The 18,156-nt window shown below is 46.3% G+C and overlaps 1 protein-coding gene across 6 annotated transcripts in view; it reads right to left on the bottom strand.

Moving 5' to 3' along the window:
• GAS7 (growth arrest specific 7) overlaps window positions 1-8,134 on the bottom strand; it is a 104,850-nt gene extending 96,716 nt beyond the window's left edge. For 2 of the 6 annotated variants that reach the window (XM_057374088.1, XM_057374089.1), the window contains exon 1: window positions 7,846-8,134. In XM_057374088.1, the coding sequence (XP_057230071.1) occupies window positions 7,846-8,028 (183 nt within the window). In that variant the 5' untranslated portion in view covers window positions 8,029-8,134. The remainder of the gene's footprint in view (window positions 1-7,845) is intronic. The other 4 variants (XM_057374086.1, XM_057374087.1, XM_057374090.1 and 1 more) reach the window with 3 other exon arrangements.
• Window positions 8,135-18,156: the final 10,022 nt, after the last annotated feature.

Genomic DNA, 18,156 nt, shown 5'->3' with positions numbered 1-18,156 from the left:
CTGCAGAAATCCCTCTTGTGTTTTTCTACAGGACACGTGCTCCATTCAGAGCTCAGAATGAGCTGGAAATTCTTYGGGAAACTTCAAGCAAACACTTCAAGTGAGTCTTTAAACAATTCACATTTTTCATGGTTGTTCTATATCCAACTGTACCGTGCAGGTGCACAGCAACTCATTTAATCTTTCACATCTAGAAGGCAGATGTCCACAGGGAAACTGTTTTTTGACTCTTTTTGTAATCCACAGGCCATAAGAAATACTGCAGTTTAAGCTTTCCATGGCACTTTTTCATCTTTTAGCTAAGGATAAAGGAAAATAATCTTTAAAAATTCTGCCCTATGCAATTTTTGTAAGGCCTAAAGTGTGAAGCAGCACCTATGAGCCCAGCTTCTGCAACACCCCAACTTGTGCAGGGAACAAAGAGTCACAAAAATACCACAACCATCTGTGAGACCTTTCCCTTCACAAATTTTGGCTATTTATGCTACTATTCAGTTTTAATATTTTTATCTGTAACTTCAACAGTGTGAGACAATTATCACTAGATGATAACAGATAGCAGATTCCTACAGGAGAGGGATTGTGAACTGCAGCATCACATCTCCTTTACATTCTCCTGGGGCTTTAAATTCCTTCAGAACATTGACTAAAGAGTGATTTTCTGGCAGCATAACATAATTTCCTCACCCTTTTATATTTGATTTCATTCACATTTGCCAGAAATATCAGTGGTCAGATGATCACAAGTTTCAACTCTAAAAAATACAGTTACAAAAAATCAGWGATAGAAAAAAGACATTGTGAAACTAAACTTCAAGGCAATACTATAGGAGTCTCATTGTTACCCCTGGGTCACAAACACCTCACTTTGGACAAGTTTGCTGTTGAATCTTGCAGAGCAGATCAGCCTCAGCACCTGTGAGCACTAAACTTTGAAAAYTTCACCTTTTCTCTGAGAMAACACCCACAGCAGGTTCCATCCAYAGCCATGCAAATCTCCCCCTTAGCCTTCATTAAGGACCCATCTCTGCAGTAACAGAATAAAAACCAATTTTCTATACCTGAGGAAATGCCATCCCCACCTCAATTGTGGCTGCTGCCCCAGTGCCAACTCCCAGGACAGCAGAAAGGCCAGAAGGCTCAGGATGGTGTCACAAGCACTCCTAGGCAGGACACAGGAATCCTGTCACAGGCTGACAGAGATGCCATCCACTCTCCAGCCATGGTGGCTGCTTCTCTCAGCACCATCTCCCAGAGGCAGCAGAACAATCAGGATGTTTAGGATGGTGCCACAAGCATCCCTGGGCAGGGAGCTCCAGTTCCAGCCCAACAGCTGCACAGTTGAGTAACTGAACTGCTCCACCTGCAGCATCAGGTGAACCCTGAACAGGTTCTGAAACACAACACTGTATGCACTCCCCAAAAACACAGAAGGGTTCAGCACCCACAGCCTTATCACACCAGATTAAAGACCAGACTCCTTCCCTATCATCCAAGATTKGAGCATTACTTCCTCCACAGAATATCCTTAGAAAAAAAACAGTGGCAGCAGTCACATCTGTACTCCAGATCATCATACATCCCCTCAGTTCTTSTGGCTCTTTATGAATTTTATTTTAAGCTGATTTTTGAGTGGGGAGATGGGGGAACGAGAGAGAGTGAAATACCAAACTCCARGGATGTAGAAGAACCTTCTGAGAAAGCAAAGCACCACTGCTGTGTGCAGGAGATACAGACACCATATACAAATAACTCAGGGCTGAGGTACCCACAGCCATACACAACCTTATTCTCCTTTGTGCATCAGGAAAAGCTCTGTTGCAACAGGTACCAACACATCCTCCCTTTTAAGTATATCATACACATTATGCAGATTCCCATGATGACAGAGAGCACTTTGGCACRGAAATCCTCTCCACATTCTCTGTTATTACAAAATAAATAAATGGCATTTTAATTTCTGTGTATTACTTTAATCCTTTTTCTCTATGACTCCCCAGGCACAACAAAGGAAGCAGCCCATGCCATGCTATGCACAGTGGGATGTGCAACAACCTCCAGACTCAGCTATTTACACATCTCCATGAGCATGTGGCAGCTGCCCCAGGTTGGGTTCAGTGAGGTGAGTTACCCACTGAGTATTACACAGCAGTRGAAGCAATGAACCATCTCTCTGACACTTGCAGGTGAAGCATGCACCTGGGAGAAGCACACAATTCCTTCCTTCCTAAGTGCCTCMCAGTTCTGATAAATCAGGCTGTGGAAAGTGCAGATAAGATCAATGGCAGCTCGCAGTCCTACTCAGTCCAGCCCGCTCAGTGAGATTCCAGAGCCACCTCCATCCATTCTGGAAGCACATGCTGTGCTTCATACAGAGACTTACATCTGTGGGATGACTGAAGCTATAAGAAGTGCTGACAATTTCCAGCAAATCTGAATATGTTGCTGCTGCTGCTGCTTATATAAGTGATTTCTAGTTAATTACAAATACAAAAATGAAGGCCCAAAATAGATTTTAAAAGAAACCACTYGCAAATGTGACTGAATGACACATCTCTCCAACCCTCCAAAAATCACTTGTCTAGAAAAAGCAGACATAACAGAGGCTTTTGCAGAGGGTCCCATGAAAACACCTCCTGGAATGCACATCTCTGAAGTCCAACACTACCCCAATTTCTTAACACCTATGCTGCCCTGCACCATAAAGGTTGTCACACACTGGAGCACCTGAGCCTTGTGCCAGGTTGCTCTTRCGTCTGGAGCTGTAAAGATCTTTCCACACACATCAGCATCCCAAGCATCTCTGATGTAGCTGGGGTGAGGAGGAAGCCAGCCTTGGGATAAAAAACATGAGCTGTTGAGAAATCCCTCAGTGTATCACCACACTCCACTGGCTCCATACGTGTGTACCCCACCTCCTCACCTGCATCTGCAGATTCCCTCTTGCTCCAGGCTGGGAAGACCAATTGCTTAACCTGGGCCTGGGGCAGTCTGGAACCAAGGGGCCCTGTAGGGCTCTGCTCAATGGTCAAAAGGTCAGGCAAAAATGTAGATCACACAGGAGGGAGGAAAGGGTCAGAAAATCACTGACTCTCAGGTCCCATGGCTGCCATAGCTGTTAATCACCAAAGGAGGGGTCAGGGTTGAAGCTGATGGTATCTACTCAATAGGATATTGATACCAAGCAACAACATCCTCCTTTCCCAAGCCCTTCAGCTTGCAGAACGGTGCTGCGTGCTCACAGATCAAGCTCAGCCAAAGCAAAACCACATGAATCTGAGAGCAGTCTTCAGCATTCCTCTGGTGTCCAAGGATTCTCAAGGTAAGGAAACACTGGTCAGGGACCATTTCTCGATTAGCCTACTATCTACAACAGTATAAGAAATTGTAGTTGGTCTTCCAATATAAGGAAGACAAGGACATACTGGAGAGTCCAGCAATGGAGCACAAGGATGATTAAGGGACTGGAGCATCCGTCATATGAAGAAAGGCTGAAAGAACTGGGACCATTTAGCATCAAGACGAGAGGGATGTTATCAATGTGAATAAAAACCTGTGGGCAACAGTAAGAAAAGCATAGATTGAATGTTCTCTGTGATATCCAGTGAAAGGATGAGATGCAATGGCCACAAATTAAAACACAGAAAATCCCTTTACAGGGACACAAATACCTTTAAAGGAAACAACCAAAAAAAACTGTGAGGGTAAACACTGGAATACATTGTCCAGAACAGTTGTGGTGTCCACCCTTGCACACATTCAAAACTTGACAGACATAGTCAGGCAAGCCAGACTAGCTGATCTCCAAAGGTCCCTTCCAGTCCAGTGATTCTGTGAATAAGACCACAGCAGCTTCCTCAACTGCCCCCAACCAGCCTAGCCTCAGGGAATCCCACCATGAAGCCAACAGAGACCCTTTGCTCTGTGCTTTTGATAGYCTTTCTGTTGATGCTACCACTTTTGCTCCATGACAGTGGTATCCTCTCCAGAGCTCAGAGAGACAGGCTGTTTCTGGTTTGTCCTTACCAAAAGCTCCTCCATTCCTCCTCTAGCTCTCACTGCTTCTATCACTGACTTGAGCAGGAACCTCCAGCCGTCACTCTTTCCCTCTAATCTTCCCCTGTGGGCTTGCAGCAGCCACAAGAGCAAGAAACAAAGGAGACCAAATGCCTTTTTCTCTTTACCTCTCTGTGTCTCTCTTGTCCTACATTTACCACATATTTGGTCCTTTCCTTGATCTTCTGTGAGGAATGAATTGAAAACACATTTTTGCTAGCAAAAGAACACAGGAGGCAGCAAAGGCAACAATCCCTCAAGAACACCCATCTCTGGCATGGGCTTTGTTTCCTGCAAGTCACCTTCACGGTTTTCTCAGAGCTTCCCAACTCTACATTTGCCATTACAGCCTGTTGAGGTCACCCAGCAGTCATGCAATACCTAGTTTTCTTTGCAAGAGCCAAGAGCTATCACACAGTGAGGGCATACAAGGCAGCAGAGCCTGCCCTGTCCTYAGCTCCTGGAGAAGCCAGCTGAAGCTGTGATGGAGTCTGGATGATCCATGCTGGCAGCTCCACAGCTGGACATGCCCGTGAGAAGAATCACGTGCTGTTGGCACAGCAGGCTCTTTCCAAGTCAACAACAGCATCAGGAACAATCACTCCTCCTCTTCTGTCAGGAACCAGCATGCCACAGACTGGCCACTCAACCACTGCTCAAGGAAGGCTGGTGAGAGATTCCGCTCTTTGCTGTTCTTCMCACTTCTCATTTCCCTCTTTCAGCCCAGGACCAAACTCAGCACAGACATTCTAACCAGTGCTGTCAGAGGAGATCCGAGTGCTGGAAAATGTGAAACCCTATGAATGAGATTGTCCAGCCTTCCTGTCTAAACATGGTGCATGGCAGTCACTAAGGCTCCAGAAGAAGGTCACCTCCCTCTGCTATCTCCCAGCCATGTGACAGACTTTGCTGAGAGAAGAAAGGGTGCATGGACGTCAAATGCCTGCCAGCCCTGGCATGTCTCGGGCAATGCCATGAGCCTGTTCAGTCACTGCTGTGGCAGAAAATGCAGACAGCTCTCCTTGAGGCTCCAGTGAGAACAAAAGTACTTGCTGGAGTAAACTGGGTACAGGGAGACAACACCTTCTTCTTTAAACAACAATGTGGTTAAGTTCAGCTGAAGACAAAGCACTGAACCTTACTGAGAGCTGCAGGCCAGGGCCACTCAAAGCCTATGCAAGGTTGGTACAGAAAGGAGAATCATGTTTATGAACATGAACTGTGACCACCTCCTTGACATCAGCTCCAATATCAGTGTGGCTGGGCAGGGACTCCAGTGAGAGAACAGAGAAGGAGAGTATTTCTATTGTGATGTCTTTCAGTTAGATCAGGTCCCTGAGCAAGCTTCTTACCTCCACACAGGGGATAAGCTACCTATAGAGAAGGGAAACACTACCTGAATAGAGCCATGAGACAGACACACACAGAGAGCTTTCTTCTCACACATCTACTGTGATGTGTGCCAAGTACCTGCGATCTCGTGCATTTGGTTAATTAGCTCTCATTTGACATAATTTTTAACTCCAGCTCATAGTCCTTATGAGRTACCATCTCTGGAGAAAAGGAAAACATGCCAGAGTGAATACACTTAGCCCTTGACATTTTTCTTGCCTTCTTTCTGAAGGTTTGCCCAAGGGAAAGGAGGCTGGGCCGCATGGACAACTGGTCTCCATCAAAGCTGTCAGTGGTACATGAGCGAAGGGTAAGAAGGACATTTCTCTGCAGCTGTGCACACTGATCCAAGCACGGTGAAACTTGCTCAGACTTAAATGGGCAAAGAAGGGTTTCCAAGAAGATAACAGGAAAGTTACAGTATTTTGAAGGAATTCCCCACTGCCTTTGTTGAGCAGTGTTTTTCACATCTCATGATACATTTTTCCTCAGACAATTCCAAAATTACTAAATGTGTAAACATTTAGCAATTTGTGTAACCATAAATATTCATGTATCTCAAAAAATGATCTTACAGGTGGCAAAACTGACAAACAATAGGACTCCAATGAAAACTAACAAAGAAATCCCAAGTGTATCAGTGGCATGGGAAAATCCCTAGCCTCACTCTTGTAGCACTACATGGGTAACTCTGCTTCTACTTACTTGTCTTTCCAGGTAATAATAAGAAACTGGAAGTCAATGGAAACATTATAGATTTTTTAATTTATTTGGACAAGAGAAATGAAAAGGCAGTGCCAGATCTGTGRGCAGAATGTCCTCTTGCACAGAATCTTTTGCTCACAGAACACTGCTCTATATGYAGCTGGCGGGCAGGTTTTGCTCAGTACTCTGCTTCCTGCCTCTCTGTATTCCCTGGAGGGTGTGCATGGAAAACCTGGGATGGGCATTGCCTGCCTTGCATATAAGCAAAGCAGGCTGGCCAATTCCCCTTAGGAACCTAGAGGACAAACAGAGGCTGACCCAAGAAATGTGCTGCTAATGGGTTCAGCCCAGTCACCGCATGGAGATGCTCTCGGAGATCACTGCCATGTGCACATCCTTGGTCAAGTTATAAACAGGGCATGGCCAGTGAGGAAAGGACTGATGGAGTCATGGCACGTTCTTGCAAGTTCTTGCTCTGGTGCACAAGATGCTTCAGAATCCACAGGCAGAGATTATGAAGGCATTCTTCATGGACATATCTTTTACATTCACATTGGGTCTTTTCTCCATGGACAGAAATCAGTAAACACAGTCAGGCACAAGCAGACCTGAGGTGGGAATCCAGCWGTCACCCCAGCCATCAGGGCCCTGAAAATGCCTGAAGCTGACAGAACTTCTCAGAATCCAGACAGAAAGTCCATGGCCTTTGGATCTGTGCAACCAGTGTTAAGCCTGCTGGGGCTCCCTGAGCCATGCCACAGGTATGGCAGTGAGGTATCTGCAGCTAGCTGGGGAACTKCTTCAACAGAGGGGGAGAAGAGAATAAGGCTCCATGGAGAACTTACAGAATCCTCTGGTACCTACAGGTACTGGAGAGGGATTTTGGACAGGGGCGTGGAATGACAGAGCAAGGAGGAATGGCTTCAAGCAGAAGGGCAGATTTAGACTAGATATTAGGAAGAAATTTTCCTGTGCAAGGGTGGTGAAACCATGGTTTCTCCATCTCTAGAAGTGTTCAAGGTCAGGCTGGATGAGACTTGGAGCAACCTGGTCTAGTGGAAGGTGTCCCTGCCCAAGGCAGAGTGGGTGTAATGGATGATCTTTAAGGTCCCTTCCAACCCAAACCATGCTATGATTCCATGATTCTATACCTTAATTGCCTCTTCCACAACATAAAGCCATGGTRTGTTCAGTGAAAGGAAATGAGAGGGACTGGGAGAGGGTGAGGGAGAGAGGATGGAGCAGAACTTGCCCAGCATCTGGTTCTCGTGAGTGACTGACAGCGGGTGCATCACCGCAGCCACTGACTTCTGCTGCTATTTGTGAAAAATAGTGAATTGTGCGATTGTGAAAAACCAAGCGATTGTGAAAAAACCAAGCATCCAGAGCAGTCCGCAGCTCGTCACCCACCTGAGCTCTGCCGCTCCATGGTTACAAGTCCCAAAGGCTCGGGCTGGAGCGCGGCCGGGCAAGCGGCTCCTTCTCCGAGTGCCGCAGATTGTTACAGCACCCATGGTACTCGGGGTGCCYGCCCGGGGCAGGGGTACAGCGATGCCAAGGGGGTCCCCACAGCAGAGCGGGGTGTGCCCTCCGTGCGCCCCCGCACCCCGTGAGGGACACCCCGGCCCGGCCACCTCCCGCCCCCGCTCGGCGCGGCCCCGGCCCCGGCCCCGGCCCCGATCTCGGTCCTACCTCCAGGAGCTGGACGTAGCTGGCCGGGAACCAGCCGCGCAGCCCGTCCTCCTTCTGCCCTTCCCACCAACCGCCGTCTGGCACCTGCAGCACCGTGATCAGCTCTCCCGCGGCGAAGCGCAGCCCCTGCTGGTGCCGCTCCCCGGAGAAGGGGTACAGCGCCTGGCAGCGGGTCCCCGACATCCCTCCTGGACGCGCCCGCAGCCGCCGCCGCTCCGCGCCCGCCCCGCTGGGCTCCGGGGGCCCCGCTCCGCCCCAGGGCCGCGGCGGGTACGGCAGCGGAGCGAGCCCGGCGCCGGGCGCCCACGGGCACCGCCGGCTCGGGTGGGGCGGGAGAGGCGGGACGGGAGGGCCGGGGGAGGAGGAGGGGTGGGAGGCGGGGGAGAAAGGGAGAGGGGGCGGCACCGGGGGGAGGAGAGGCCGTGCGGGTGCGCAGAGCGCTCGGGGTGTGTGTGTGTGTGACGCTCGGGTCGGCGGGACAGCGAGAGGCACCGTGTGTGACCCTGAGAGTCAGGGCGGGGGACACCGTGTGTCGAGTGCACGAGAAACACCGCGTGTGACAGACGCTGTTCCGAGGAGACGCTCTGTGTGCTCGACACCCCTCTGTGTGTCTGCTTGTAGGACACACCGTGTGTGGGGGACAGGCGCTGTGCCACCGTGGGTGCACCGTGTTCGTGTATGGCCACGTGTAGGTCTGCGAGAGGCAGCCGCGGATATGAGAGTCACCGAATTTGTGACAACGGGACACCCGCGAGTGTCCGTGAACGGTGCCAGGTGAGACAGAGTGTGTCTGAAGCATGCGAGACCCTGTGTGTTTGTCACCKATGTGTGTGTGTGTGCAACACCTGTGTGTCTGTGAGATGATGTGTGAAGCACCGTGCATGTCTAAAGCGTACATGTATGATCCTCTGTGTCTCCGACATTGTGCCTGCGTTTGGAGAGACTCATGGCTGTGTGAGTGTTAGGCATCTCTCATGTCTGGGACACGGGGTGTGGATTTGCTACTCAGAGCCAAAGGTGTGAAATCCATTTTGCTTGAAAGACATTGTGAGATGCATAAGCACGTATGAACTGTGTGTGTGACACATSCTCAGGTGCATGTATCTCTGCAACACTTGTCTGAGTGCACAACCTGCTCCATGTGTGTGTCTCACTGTAGCACGTGTGACACATCTTTGTGTGGCACTCCAGTCTGTGACATCTCTTGTGTATGTGAGAGATGCACTGTCGGTGCAACACTCTCATCTGGGTGACATTTGTACATGTGTGTGTARTCACCATCCTGTGTGTGTTTTGTTTATGAGTACCTGCTTTGTGCACAGCCTTCTCTGGGTGTTCCTGTCTGCCTCACTCTGCAGCAGGTATATGGCTTGTGTGTTTGTCAGGGTAAGTCACATCTGTCTGTGTATGCCGGTCCTGACTTTCTCTTTGCCAACCCCATATTTGATGTATATGAACGTGTCTGTATCTGTCCAGGTATGCATGCCTCACTGACTGCACATATGTAAAATACACCTGCCTCTGTGTGTGTACAAGCACAGGTATGGCTGTGTGTGTATGAAACCTAGGTAAAATATGTGTGACTCTCTTCAGGGGTAGCTGCCTGACCCTTTCTACTTACATGTGTATGTGTGTGAGAGCGTGTGCATGTGTGAGAATTGTGCACAGAGTACTTGAGGTCTTCATGTGTGCATGGGTGTACCCCATGAAAGGCAGGGGATACATACCTGAGTGTCTGTGCTATGTCTGGTGTGTTGTTTATGAGATAAGTACCTGTGTATTTGTGGCTGAGACGTTCCCAAAACTCTGTGAAAAGCTCAACCTTGTATGAAAGTGTACGTATGTTTGTGGAGGAGCATGTGTGTACATGTGAGAGGCTCACCTGTGACTGTGACTCATGGTGGGGATGGGTACATGTGAGCACACACCTTGAGGCTGAGCTGTGAGTCWCACCTGAGCCATGTATGTGTAACCCACCCTGAATGGGCAGGCCTTGCTCATACAGGAGACTGTCCTGTTTGTGTGCTTRTGGGACAGCTGCACATGTGTGTGTGGTTGTGTGTAAATCTCCTCTGTGTGTCCCTGTGCATGAGACAGTCACCCCGGAGTACCTGTACCAGTTAGTGCCTGGTGTAACTGCATCACAGGTGTGGATGCAGGTCTTACCTGTATTTGTGCAGCTGCTGCACAGTGACCAGCACATGTGGGACCCATCTGTAGTACGTATGGCATGTGGAGAAGGGGGAGAGGCTTCTGTGTGTGCAAGGGTCACACCAGCATGCGTGCGACAGGGATGAGGCAAAAAGCGTTGGATCTGCCTGCCCCACGTCCTTTTGTGGGATCTGAGGATCTCAGGATCTGAGCCTGGCACCCGACATCCTTTTGTACTCAGTTAAGGAAGAGGGGAAGGAATGGCACAAACCTGGTGCTGAGTTCAGRTAACATTGGGATGAGTGGGTCCTTYGCCCTGCTGACTGATGGGAGTCAAACAYGCCTAGCAGACGTGTCCATATCTGCTCTGAGATCAACTCTTGATTGCCTCCTGGGCACTGCAGGTCTGTAGGGGAGGAGGAAAACGTCTCTTTTCAGAGCATTTGTGAGAGCCTTAAAAGCATGCAAGTGTGTGATCATGAGCATTGTGTGTGTTTTAGAACCTTGTTGGTCCACAGGAGAGGCAGTGTGATTTGACTGCAGAATACACACACATACATGCACATGTGTGGGACTGCACCTGTGTGTGCACATCACTCATTTCACTGTGTGTGACACACAGTCTWTTGTGAATGTGACAAACCCTCCCAATGTGTGCTGCTCATGAACTTGCGCTGCATATTTGCCTCAGTCCAGAATGTGTGTGTCCCAACAGCAGCAGGCACTTCTCTGCGGGCTGCTATCTTCCCCTCAGGGAGGTTTGACACAAAGTGTGCATCTGCATAGGACACAGTGTATTCCTGCACGCTGGTCTGGAGAACATGAGATGTGTCACTGATTYTTCCTGTGGGCATTACAATATGGTCTCCATATTCCCATCACTAAATCCACTGGGTTGTGTTCTGCTATACAAGAGTGCACGTTTCTGTGCTGCACATCGGGCTGTGCAGCTGTTCCTGTGATGTGTGTCCATGACCTACTGCAGYGTGTGACAGGCATTCACCTGCCTGTGGCTGGCTGTGTAAGTGCAATTCACTGAATAGATGGAGCAGGTCCTTTGTTTCAAGGCACTCACATCAACTTTTGTTCCAGGGGAAAGGCTACAGGTGCCCCTATGATCCACTCCACAAGTTCTACACAATTTGTGTTTTGCTGGGAGTTCAGCGCTTTTCACAGACTGCATATGGCTACTACTAACTCTTATATGGCCTGTCCTGTTTCTAAGACTGAGGTTTCTTTTTCTTCCATCGTTTTTCATGGAGGAAGAGTCTCCTATTTTGCCTTTTAATTTGTTCTTGCTTTGCAATCACTAGTTCAGAACAACTGCCACCTTTGTGCCCATAATGTACTATCATGTGTGCCTTTCCTGGCCTGGGGCTGTACAGGTTTTTTTATTTATGTGACATTTTAATGAAATATTTTTCTCTCTCTCCCTTAAATTTTAGGAATTAACAACACTTGTTTTTCTGGAGTGAGCACTCAGGTAGCCTGTCTGTAGCCTTTCTCCTWGACCTTTCGGAAGGTGACTTTCACTGTAGCTGTCCTTCATTTAGACAACACCGATTTGAGCTGAGCTCATCAGGTTTTTTTTTTTTTAGGATTCTTTCAACAATTTTCAGCCTACTTTTCACAGTTCTACTTTTGATTCTCTAAATTGTGGTAAATTGCTTAAAATCACCCCCTTTTGATAAGTATYTAAGCTGATAACTACTGATCTATGATCCATTATGTGGTATTGTCACACCAGCTGTGCCTTGCTTGGCAAAACCCCACAGACCTGATGCCATGGCACACATCCAGGTACATCTATCAGCAGTATTCTCCAACAATGCCATTTATATAAGGCAAGAACTGAAATCAAAACCCTGTATTTTTCTTCAGTATATAAAAACCCAGCTTTGCTATGTTGCAGCTTGGATCCAAATAGTTYAGAACTTCCATGTAAAATAATTAATTTTGATTTAAATTTTGCTTTACTTGTTTTTGATGTTGACAGAATGCTTCAATATTTTCTTTGGTTTATTCTCGATAATTGTTTCCTCTACTTCCAACTTGGTTTTTCTCACTATCTCCCTTTMTGATCTTTTTGCAGGTTCCCGTTCTTTGGAGGAACAGTCTTGATGGGAAAGCCTCTAGCAGGGTTTCAGTTCTAGGGTTGTTTCCTTCCTGAAGCAGTTACAGACTTCAGCTTTATAGCAGGCAAACCTAACTGCAAATGCCTAATTTTTATTTTAAATTTTCTTTCTAAACCAGTTACTATGACTTGACTGTGGCTTGTGTACAAATGTCCAGTCTGTAAGTAGAAGGGTTCTTTTCCTGTCAGAGGACGCCTTTTAGTCACTGGAGTCATGTCTTTTGAACAGTTCCATAAGTAATCCATTATTTCATTGTGTGGATAATTACAAGGTTAGTTTCTTTGAGTTAGGTCTAGTCCTTCTCCTCAACTTGCAGGATGACTTTACTTCCTGAGCAGAAAGCAGCTCTTGCCAAAGGCTTGGTTGGACTTGTGCTTGCTTCTGCATCATGTAATGTCTGTATTGTGAAGGATGTTAAAGGGGTACAAGCTTGCTGTGTGAGGAGCATGATTTCTGAGCATAGACATCTTCTTTATCAGAGTTATGATGAGATATAGAAGCCATCTCAGAAATACATAGATTTGCCACTCCAGGGGTACCAGGCACTGGGATGAACTGGTCAGCTTTCAGTCTCACCCTTTTTTCCTACCATCTGTTCCAGCTCAACTAAAGCATCTCAGCTGTATGCAGGTGTTCCCTGWGCAGTACACAGCAGGTCTGACTGAATGTTCAAAACTATAACTCTGGCTGTAAGATCTGAATTTATTTCCTGAGCCATCACAACTGTCATACTCTGCCATCTGTTCTACCAGAGTATTCCACTTAGCAGTGAGAAACCAATTCTAAATTAGTATCACATGCTCATATTCTGTGTTAGTGTGAGATCTTGAAAGGACCTTTTTCTTCCTGTCTGCCACCAAAGAGTCTAGGATGAAGACCTAAGTCCTGGCCAACTAACTTTTTAACAAATCTTAGTGTCAAGAATTGCAATCTGTGAATGAGAAAGAACCAACTCCATATAACGCTGCACAAAGCCTCCACCATGGTCATCCAGTCAGAGAGAGCCAATTCCATGATTTCACAGTTGTACATGGGCCTTAAAATGACACCAGTAAAACAAATSCTGTACAGATGGACAGATTCCCTGAAGAGGGACCTAAGAACATCTTGGGAGTACCAGGAGAAGGTTCACATCTGACCGCTTTAGGACCAGGATGGTCAATACTTTTTTTTATTGTTGTTTAAAGCAGTATTTGGCGATCTGTTTAGCCCATGAAAAAGATCTAAATGACTCCATCTGTCTTCACTGAACAGATCCTGCAGAGTTCACAATGAGAAGGGATTAGCATAGATATATGGGAGAACTTTATAACCATGGATTAGAGATTTGCATGAATAATCGATTTGCCATACATGTTTTCAAGAGAGAGCACCATCAGGTCTCCAGGAAAGAAATACTAAAACAAAACCACATGGATCTAAAAAAAGCCACTGGATCTCTAAATAACATTTGATATCTAAATGACCATCAGAAATTAGTTCCGTTTTTGGAGAGGAAATGTTCTGAGCCTGTACACAGAGGATASTTTCAGTTGTTAAAAGGCTGAAAAGCTCTAGTTGTTGGTGGAAGGGCCATTCTCAGTGCTTTAAACTAAATAAATTTTAAAGCCAAAGTACCAGAACAGATACAGGAGCTTGGGACAAAACTTCATCTGGTCTGCAGTCTCCCTTTGGTYAGCTGAATGGGAGACCAGGACAGCACACAGCAATGCTTCTTGTGAATACTCTTCCACTGTCCACAAATTGCAGTTTAGGGATTTCCTAAGATCAGATATTCCTGAGCATCACACTTGGAAATTTAAGCATCCAGAACATCAATTATTCCAAGCAAAGGACTCGGATTTATGAGTCATGTTCATCTGATCAAAGAARTGAGTCAAACATGAATTTTAAAAAGCACTAAATGATACAGCATGGCCTTACCTTTGATTTCTGCTTTTAGAAGTTTTTTCAGATGGCTCTGCTGACCTTGAAACTCCCCTTGTACAATATCAACTCTGAAAATGATGTCAGATGTGCAATGCCCTGCATGGCTGCGGTCACAGTAAAACTCTGTGATGTTCCAGGGCAGGTTTAATCATCCTTGTCTTAGCAGTGCCAGGAGCTGTATCTACTATTTTAGAGTCAGACATAAACAAACGTATTCTCTGTCTATAAATGGACAGTGATATCACATGAACAAACATCTTGTGGTGATTCACATGAGAATAAACTGGATTTTCCTGCCAAGATAATTCACCTGGAGAGACGACTACTTCCATTCACTTCCTTTCTTGGAAGCAGACTGAGAATAACAAACTGTTCCARTAACATCAGCCTACTTCCAGTCAACATATTTCCTACTGAGAGGCAGGGCAGGCCCCACCCTGTTACATTACAGTTTATTGGTCATAGAAATGTGACTCATAGCTCTGACACTTTGCCTCAGAGTTAGGTGTCAGCAGCAGCCAGTTGTCACAAACCCCTGTTGGAAAGAGTGATGCCAAGTCTTCTTACCAGCAGTTCAGTGTTCACCTCTCACTTCCTGGGGCTCTGGAAAGCCTCAGTCATAGCTGTGTTCTCCTATTAGATGGCTGCAGAATTTCAAATGAGAGTTTCCCTCTCTCTGTGTTGCTGCTATTTCTCTTGCTGCAAACTAAACATTGAGGGCATCCAAGGCACTTCATGGTCACAAGTATACTCACAAAGAGGATAGGCCTCATTTTAGACCACCTCAGTGATTGCCTAACCATTTAATATTGGTTGACGCAGACACTGTAACCTTATCCTCTCTTCTTCCAGCTCTATAAATACTAAGAGATTAAATTTTAAATGTTTTTTGGTTTATTAAACATTTTAACTATTTCATACAAAATGAAAAAATAATTGAAAAGAAGAAAGGCATTATCTGTAAATCATGTMATTACAGTATTAATAACAAGCTGTGACTATTTGGATCTCAGCTTCTAAGTGGTATACAACAATGTAAAACAAATAGTTGTGGATCTGACTGTCTGGCTTATTGTCTTGTCTGCACCAATATCTTAACAGCAGAAGTTTAGGGAAAAGGACAGGTAGAGAGAGACATTTCTGATAATACCCTCTTYGTTTCCAGCAAGTAATAGCTCATGTGTTCCCCAGTTAGAGGTRGTATCACATCATTCCATGTTCATTTCCATTATTTAGGGGTTTTTTTGAGCCTGTGCAAACTTTTGGCATGCATGACATTATGTAGCAAGGACTTTCCAGTGCAGGCATGATATTTTGGAACCTGTTCCTTGCCTGTCTCACCTTGCCTGTTCAATTTACCTATAGTGACTTTTATCCCCTAAGAGCTGCTCTGGACTCCAAACCCGAATCATTAAACTGAAATTTACCTGCATRTGGAGATGTGGGCATGAACCTACTTTAAGGGTAGTAAGCAACTTGTCCGAGATTACATGGAGAGGCACTGAAAAAGCTGGTAAACATCCCAGGAGGACTCTGRTGAAAGCACCCAAACTTTGCTTCAATGTCCTCTCTGGCTTAGTATCTTAGTGGTGTGATCTGGGCTTGCCAGATCATCTACAACAGCTTGCTGGGTCCCAGACATCTGATCTTGTCTTTTGAGCTCATGGAGAACTGGGCTTGTGGCCAGCTAAGACGAGCAATCCAGCTCGTGGCCCTCCGGCCAAACTCCCTCTGGGTTTGCTGCTTTGGACATTGATATTTCCCTGACACCAGGCTTTCCTCTTCAGCATGAATTGCTCATTACTTGGATTCCATCAGGGATTTCTTACATCGTGAAAGAGTAGAGATTGTGCCTGAGCACACTGAGCAGGACTGACTGCTTTCTGTGGATAAAGTTGTTGATCTGTGTGTGTGTGTGTGTGCCTGTATCTGCAGGACATAGATGTCTCAGTGTTTGCCTCTCAATGGTGCCTCTGTTCTACAACCATCTGTGGATAAAGCTGCTATTCTGTCATGAACAATGACTCATACAGGAAAGTCTTGAAGAATTAGGCAAGAACTATGTTCATCCTGAGTAGCATTGAGGATGAGGATCCCATCCCATAAACTATTGGAAACTCAGCACTAGTTTTCCCTTGACAGCTTTAATCTTTGAAATCTGCTGTTGCTCATACACACTTGCAAGCAGCAGGTTGGCAGTGAACTGTCTTTGTCAGTGGCATCACACATCCACCATTTGCCTCTGACGAAGATGCAGCACAGCCCTGCTCACTGTCACCAACTTTTCCTCACTCCATTTTCCAATGAGGATTCAACTACAGATTACTCTCTCCAGTCCCTTTTCTTATATTTCCAGGCTGCTCTACTTTTCTGCCAACAGTGCACGAGTGGGAAAAAGCAGGGTCACTATTTCTGATGCCCTGCATGCTTCACCTAMATCTGGAGCTGCCCAAAAGTCTGTGAAGGCTGTAGAGGCCATCTGGGGCAGGGATCTATATTGGTATCAAAAAATTACAACAATCTCCACTTCTAATATCTAGTGATGTTTGGGTACTCAAGAAATAACTGAAAGGAAAGAACTATGCAGAGGATTTAATCAGTCTTCCGTGGCTAGAATGAATGGAAAAAGATGAGTTTCTGAAGATCAAGTGAGCTTCTCTGACTAGTGGGGAAGGTTCTAATTTGAAGAAAGAAAGAAAAGACTGCAGGGTTCTTACATTCCAGTGACACAGAAAAGAAACTGTCTGAGGAATGCAGATTAAGATGATTAAGAAAGTTTAAAACAAATGGTGGCATATCCTCATAATGTAATGAGAAAATTCCAGATATGTAAAGCATACATACAAAAAATACACACAAGAAACACAATTTTTCAGTTGGACTAGAGTTTAATTAGAAATTGTATTCTCAGATTTTGAAATTTCTCTGGAATTTTAGGTGTTTAAGCAAGCATCAGAAGTRCCAMTACATGAAAGGAAGCATGCTTCTGTGAGTGTGAATGAAGCTGGGTGGCTGGAGATGGACAGAACACTAAAATTAACAAATGAATAAGAATCACTAAAGTGGTTGAGGTTGGAAGGGAATGCTGGAGATGATGCTGGAGGTGATCTGGTTTAAACTCCCTGGATAGGCAGGGCCTTCTAGAGCAGGTTAGTCAGGGCYGTGTCCAGACAGAGATTGCAAATCTATGCTGTAAAAATGTAACGGAAAAAAGTTGGCACTTTGTCCCTGGAATATCACTTTGAGGACTGAAGCTAAAGGAGATGTTTTGGTGGGTCWCTTGGATGGTGTGTGACACAGAGGCCTCATTGCCATTCTGTCCTTCCCTGAGCACCACCCTCCCTCTCCCTGCAGGGTCCTGACCCTCCTGTGCCTGGTACCAGCTCTGCTTCTTGACCTTTCCAGTGAATTGGCCAGTCCTCACACTGCAGAATGCAACTTGCTCCCTGCTACATTAGTGAGTTCAGCAGAATCAGTGAAAAATGTAAATTGGAATCCCATCTCCTACTCCAAGCAGGGCTAACTTCAAAGCCGGATAAAGTCGTTCCAGGGCGTTGTCCACGTGAATCCTGGAAATCCCAAGGRTCGAGATTCTACAAACTCTTTGGGCAGCATGTCCCAAGGCTGCAGCACTCTCATGGTAAATAGTGTCTCCCTTCATAGAAAAAGGATTTTGCTGGTTAGCARCATGAGACCATTGTCTCCTGTTTTACTGTGCACTTGCATGAAAAGCTTGGATGCACTGAATTCTTATCCTCCCTTTGCAGCAGTTTCTCTCCAGTGAGATTCCCCAAGTCTTCCTTTCTGCAGGCCTAACAAACCTAAATCTGATCGTAGCTCCTCACATGGCACGTTCTCCTGCTGCCTGATCCTGGGGCTGTTGGAGCCTCTCCAGTGTGGCAACATCTCCCAATCTCCCATACAATGGGGGTGGGGGGAGCGTGTTTAAAAACTGCAGAGAGTATTGCAGCTGCAGCCTCACTGCTGTGCTAGGCAGAAGGGAATAACCACATCCCTCCACTTGCTGACCACTTGCTAATGCAATCCCATGACTGGTGGGTGTTGTTGCTGCAGGGGAGCACTGCTGACACAGGTC

The sequence above is a fragment of the Malurus melanocephalus genome, unplaced genomic scaffold, assembly GCF_030028575.1.
Source record: "Malurus melanocephalus ecotype Western Australia unplaced genomic scaffold, MMel_1.1 scaffold_215, whole genome shotgun sequence".
Taxonomy (NCBI): domain Eukaryota; kingdom Metazoa; phylum Chordata; class Aves; order Passeriformes; family Maluridae; genus Malurus; species Malurus melanocephalus.
Note: the sequence above shows the minus strand (reverse complement) of the source record. Positions and strands in the feature narration are given on the sequence as shown.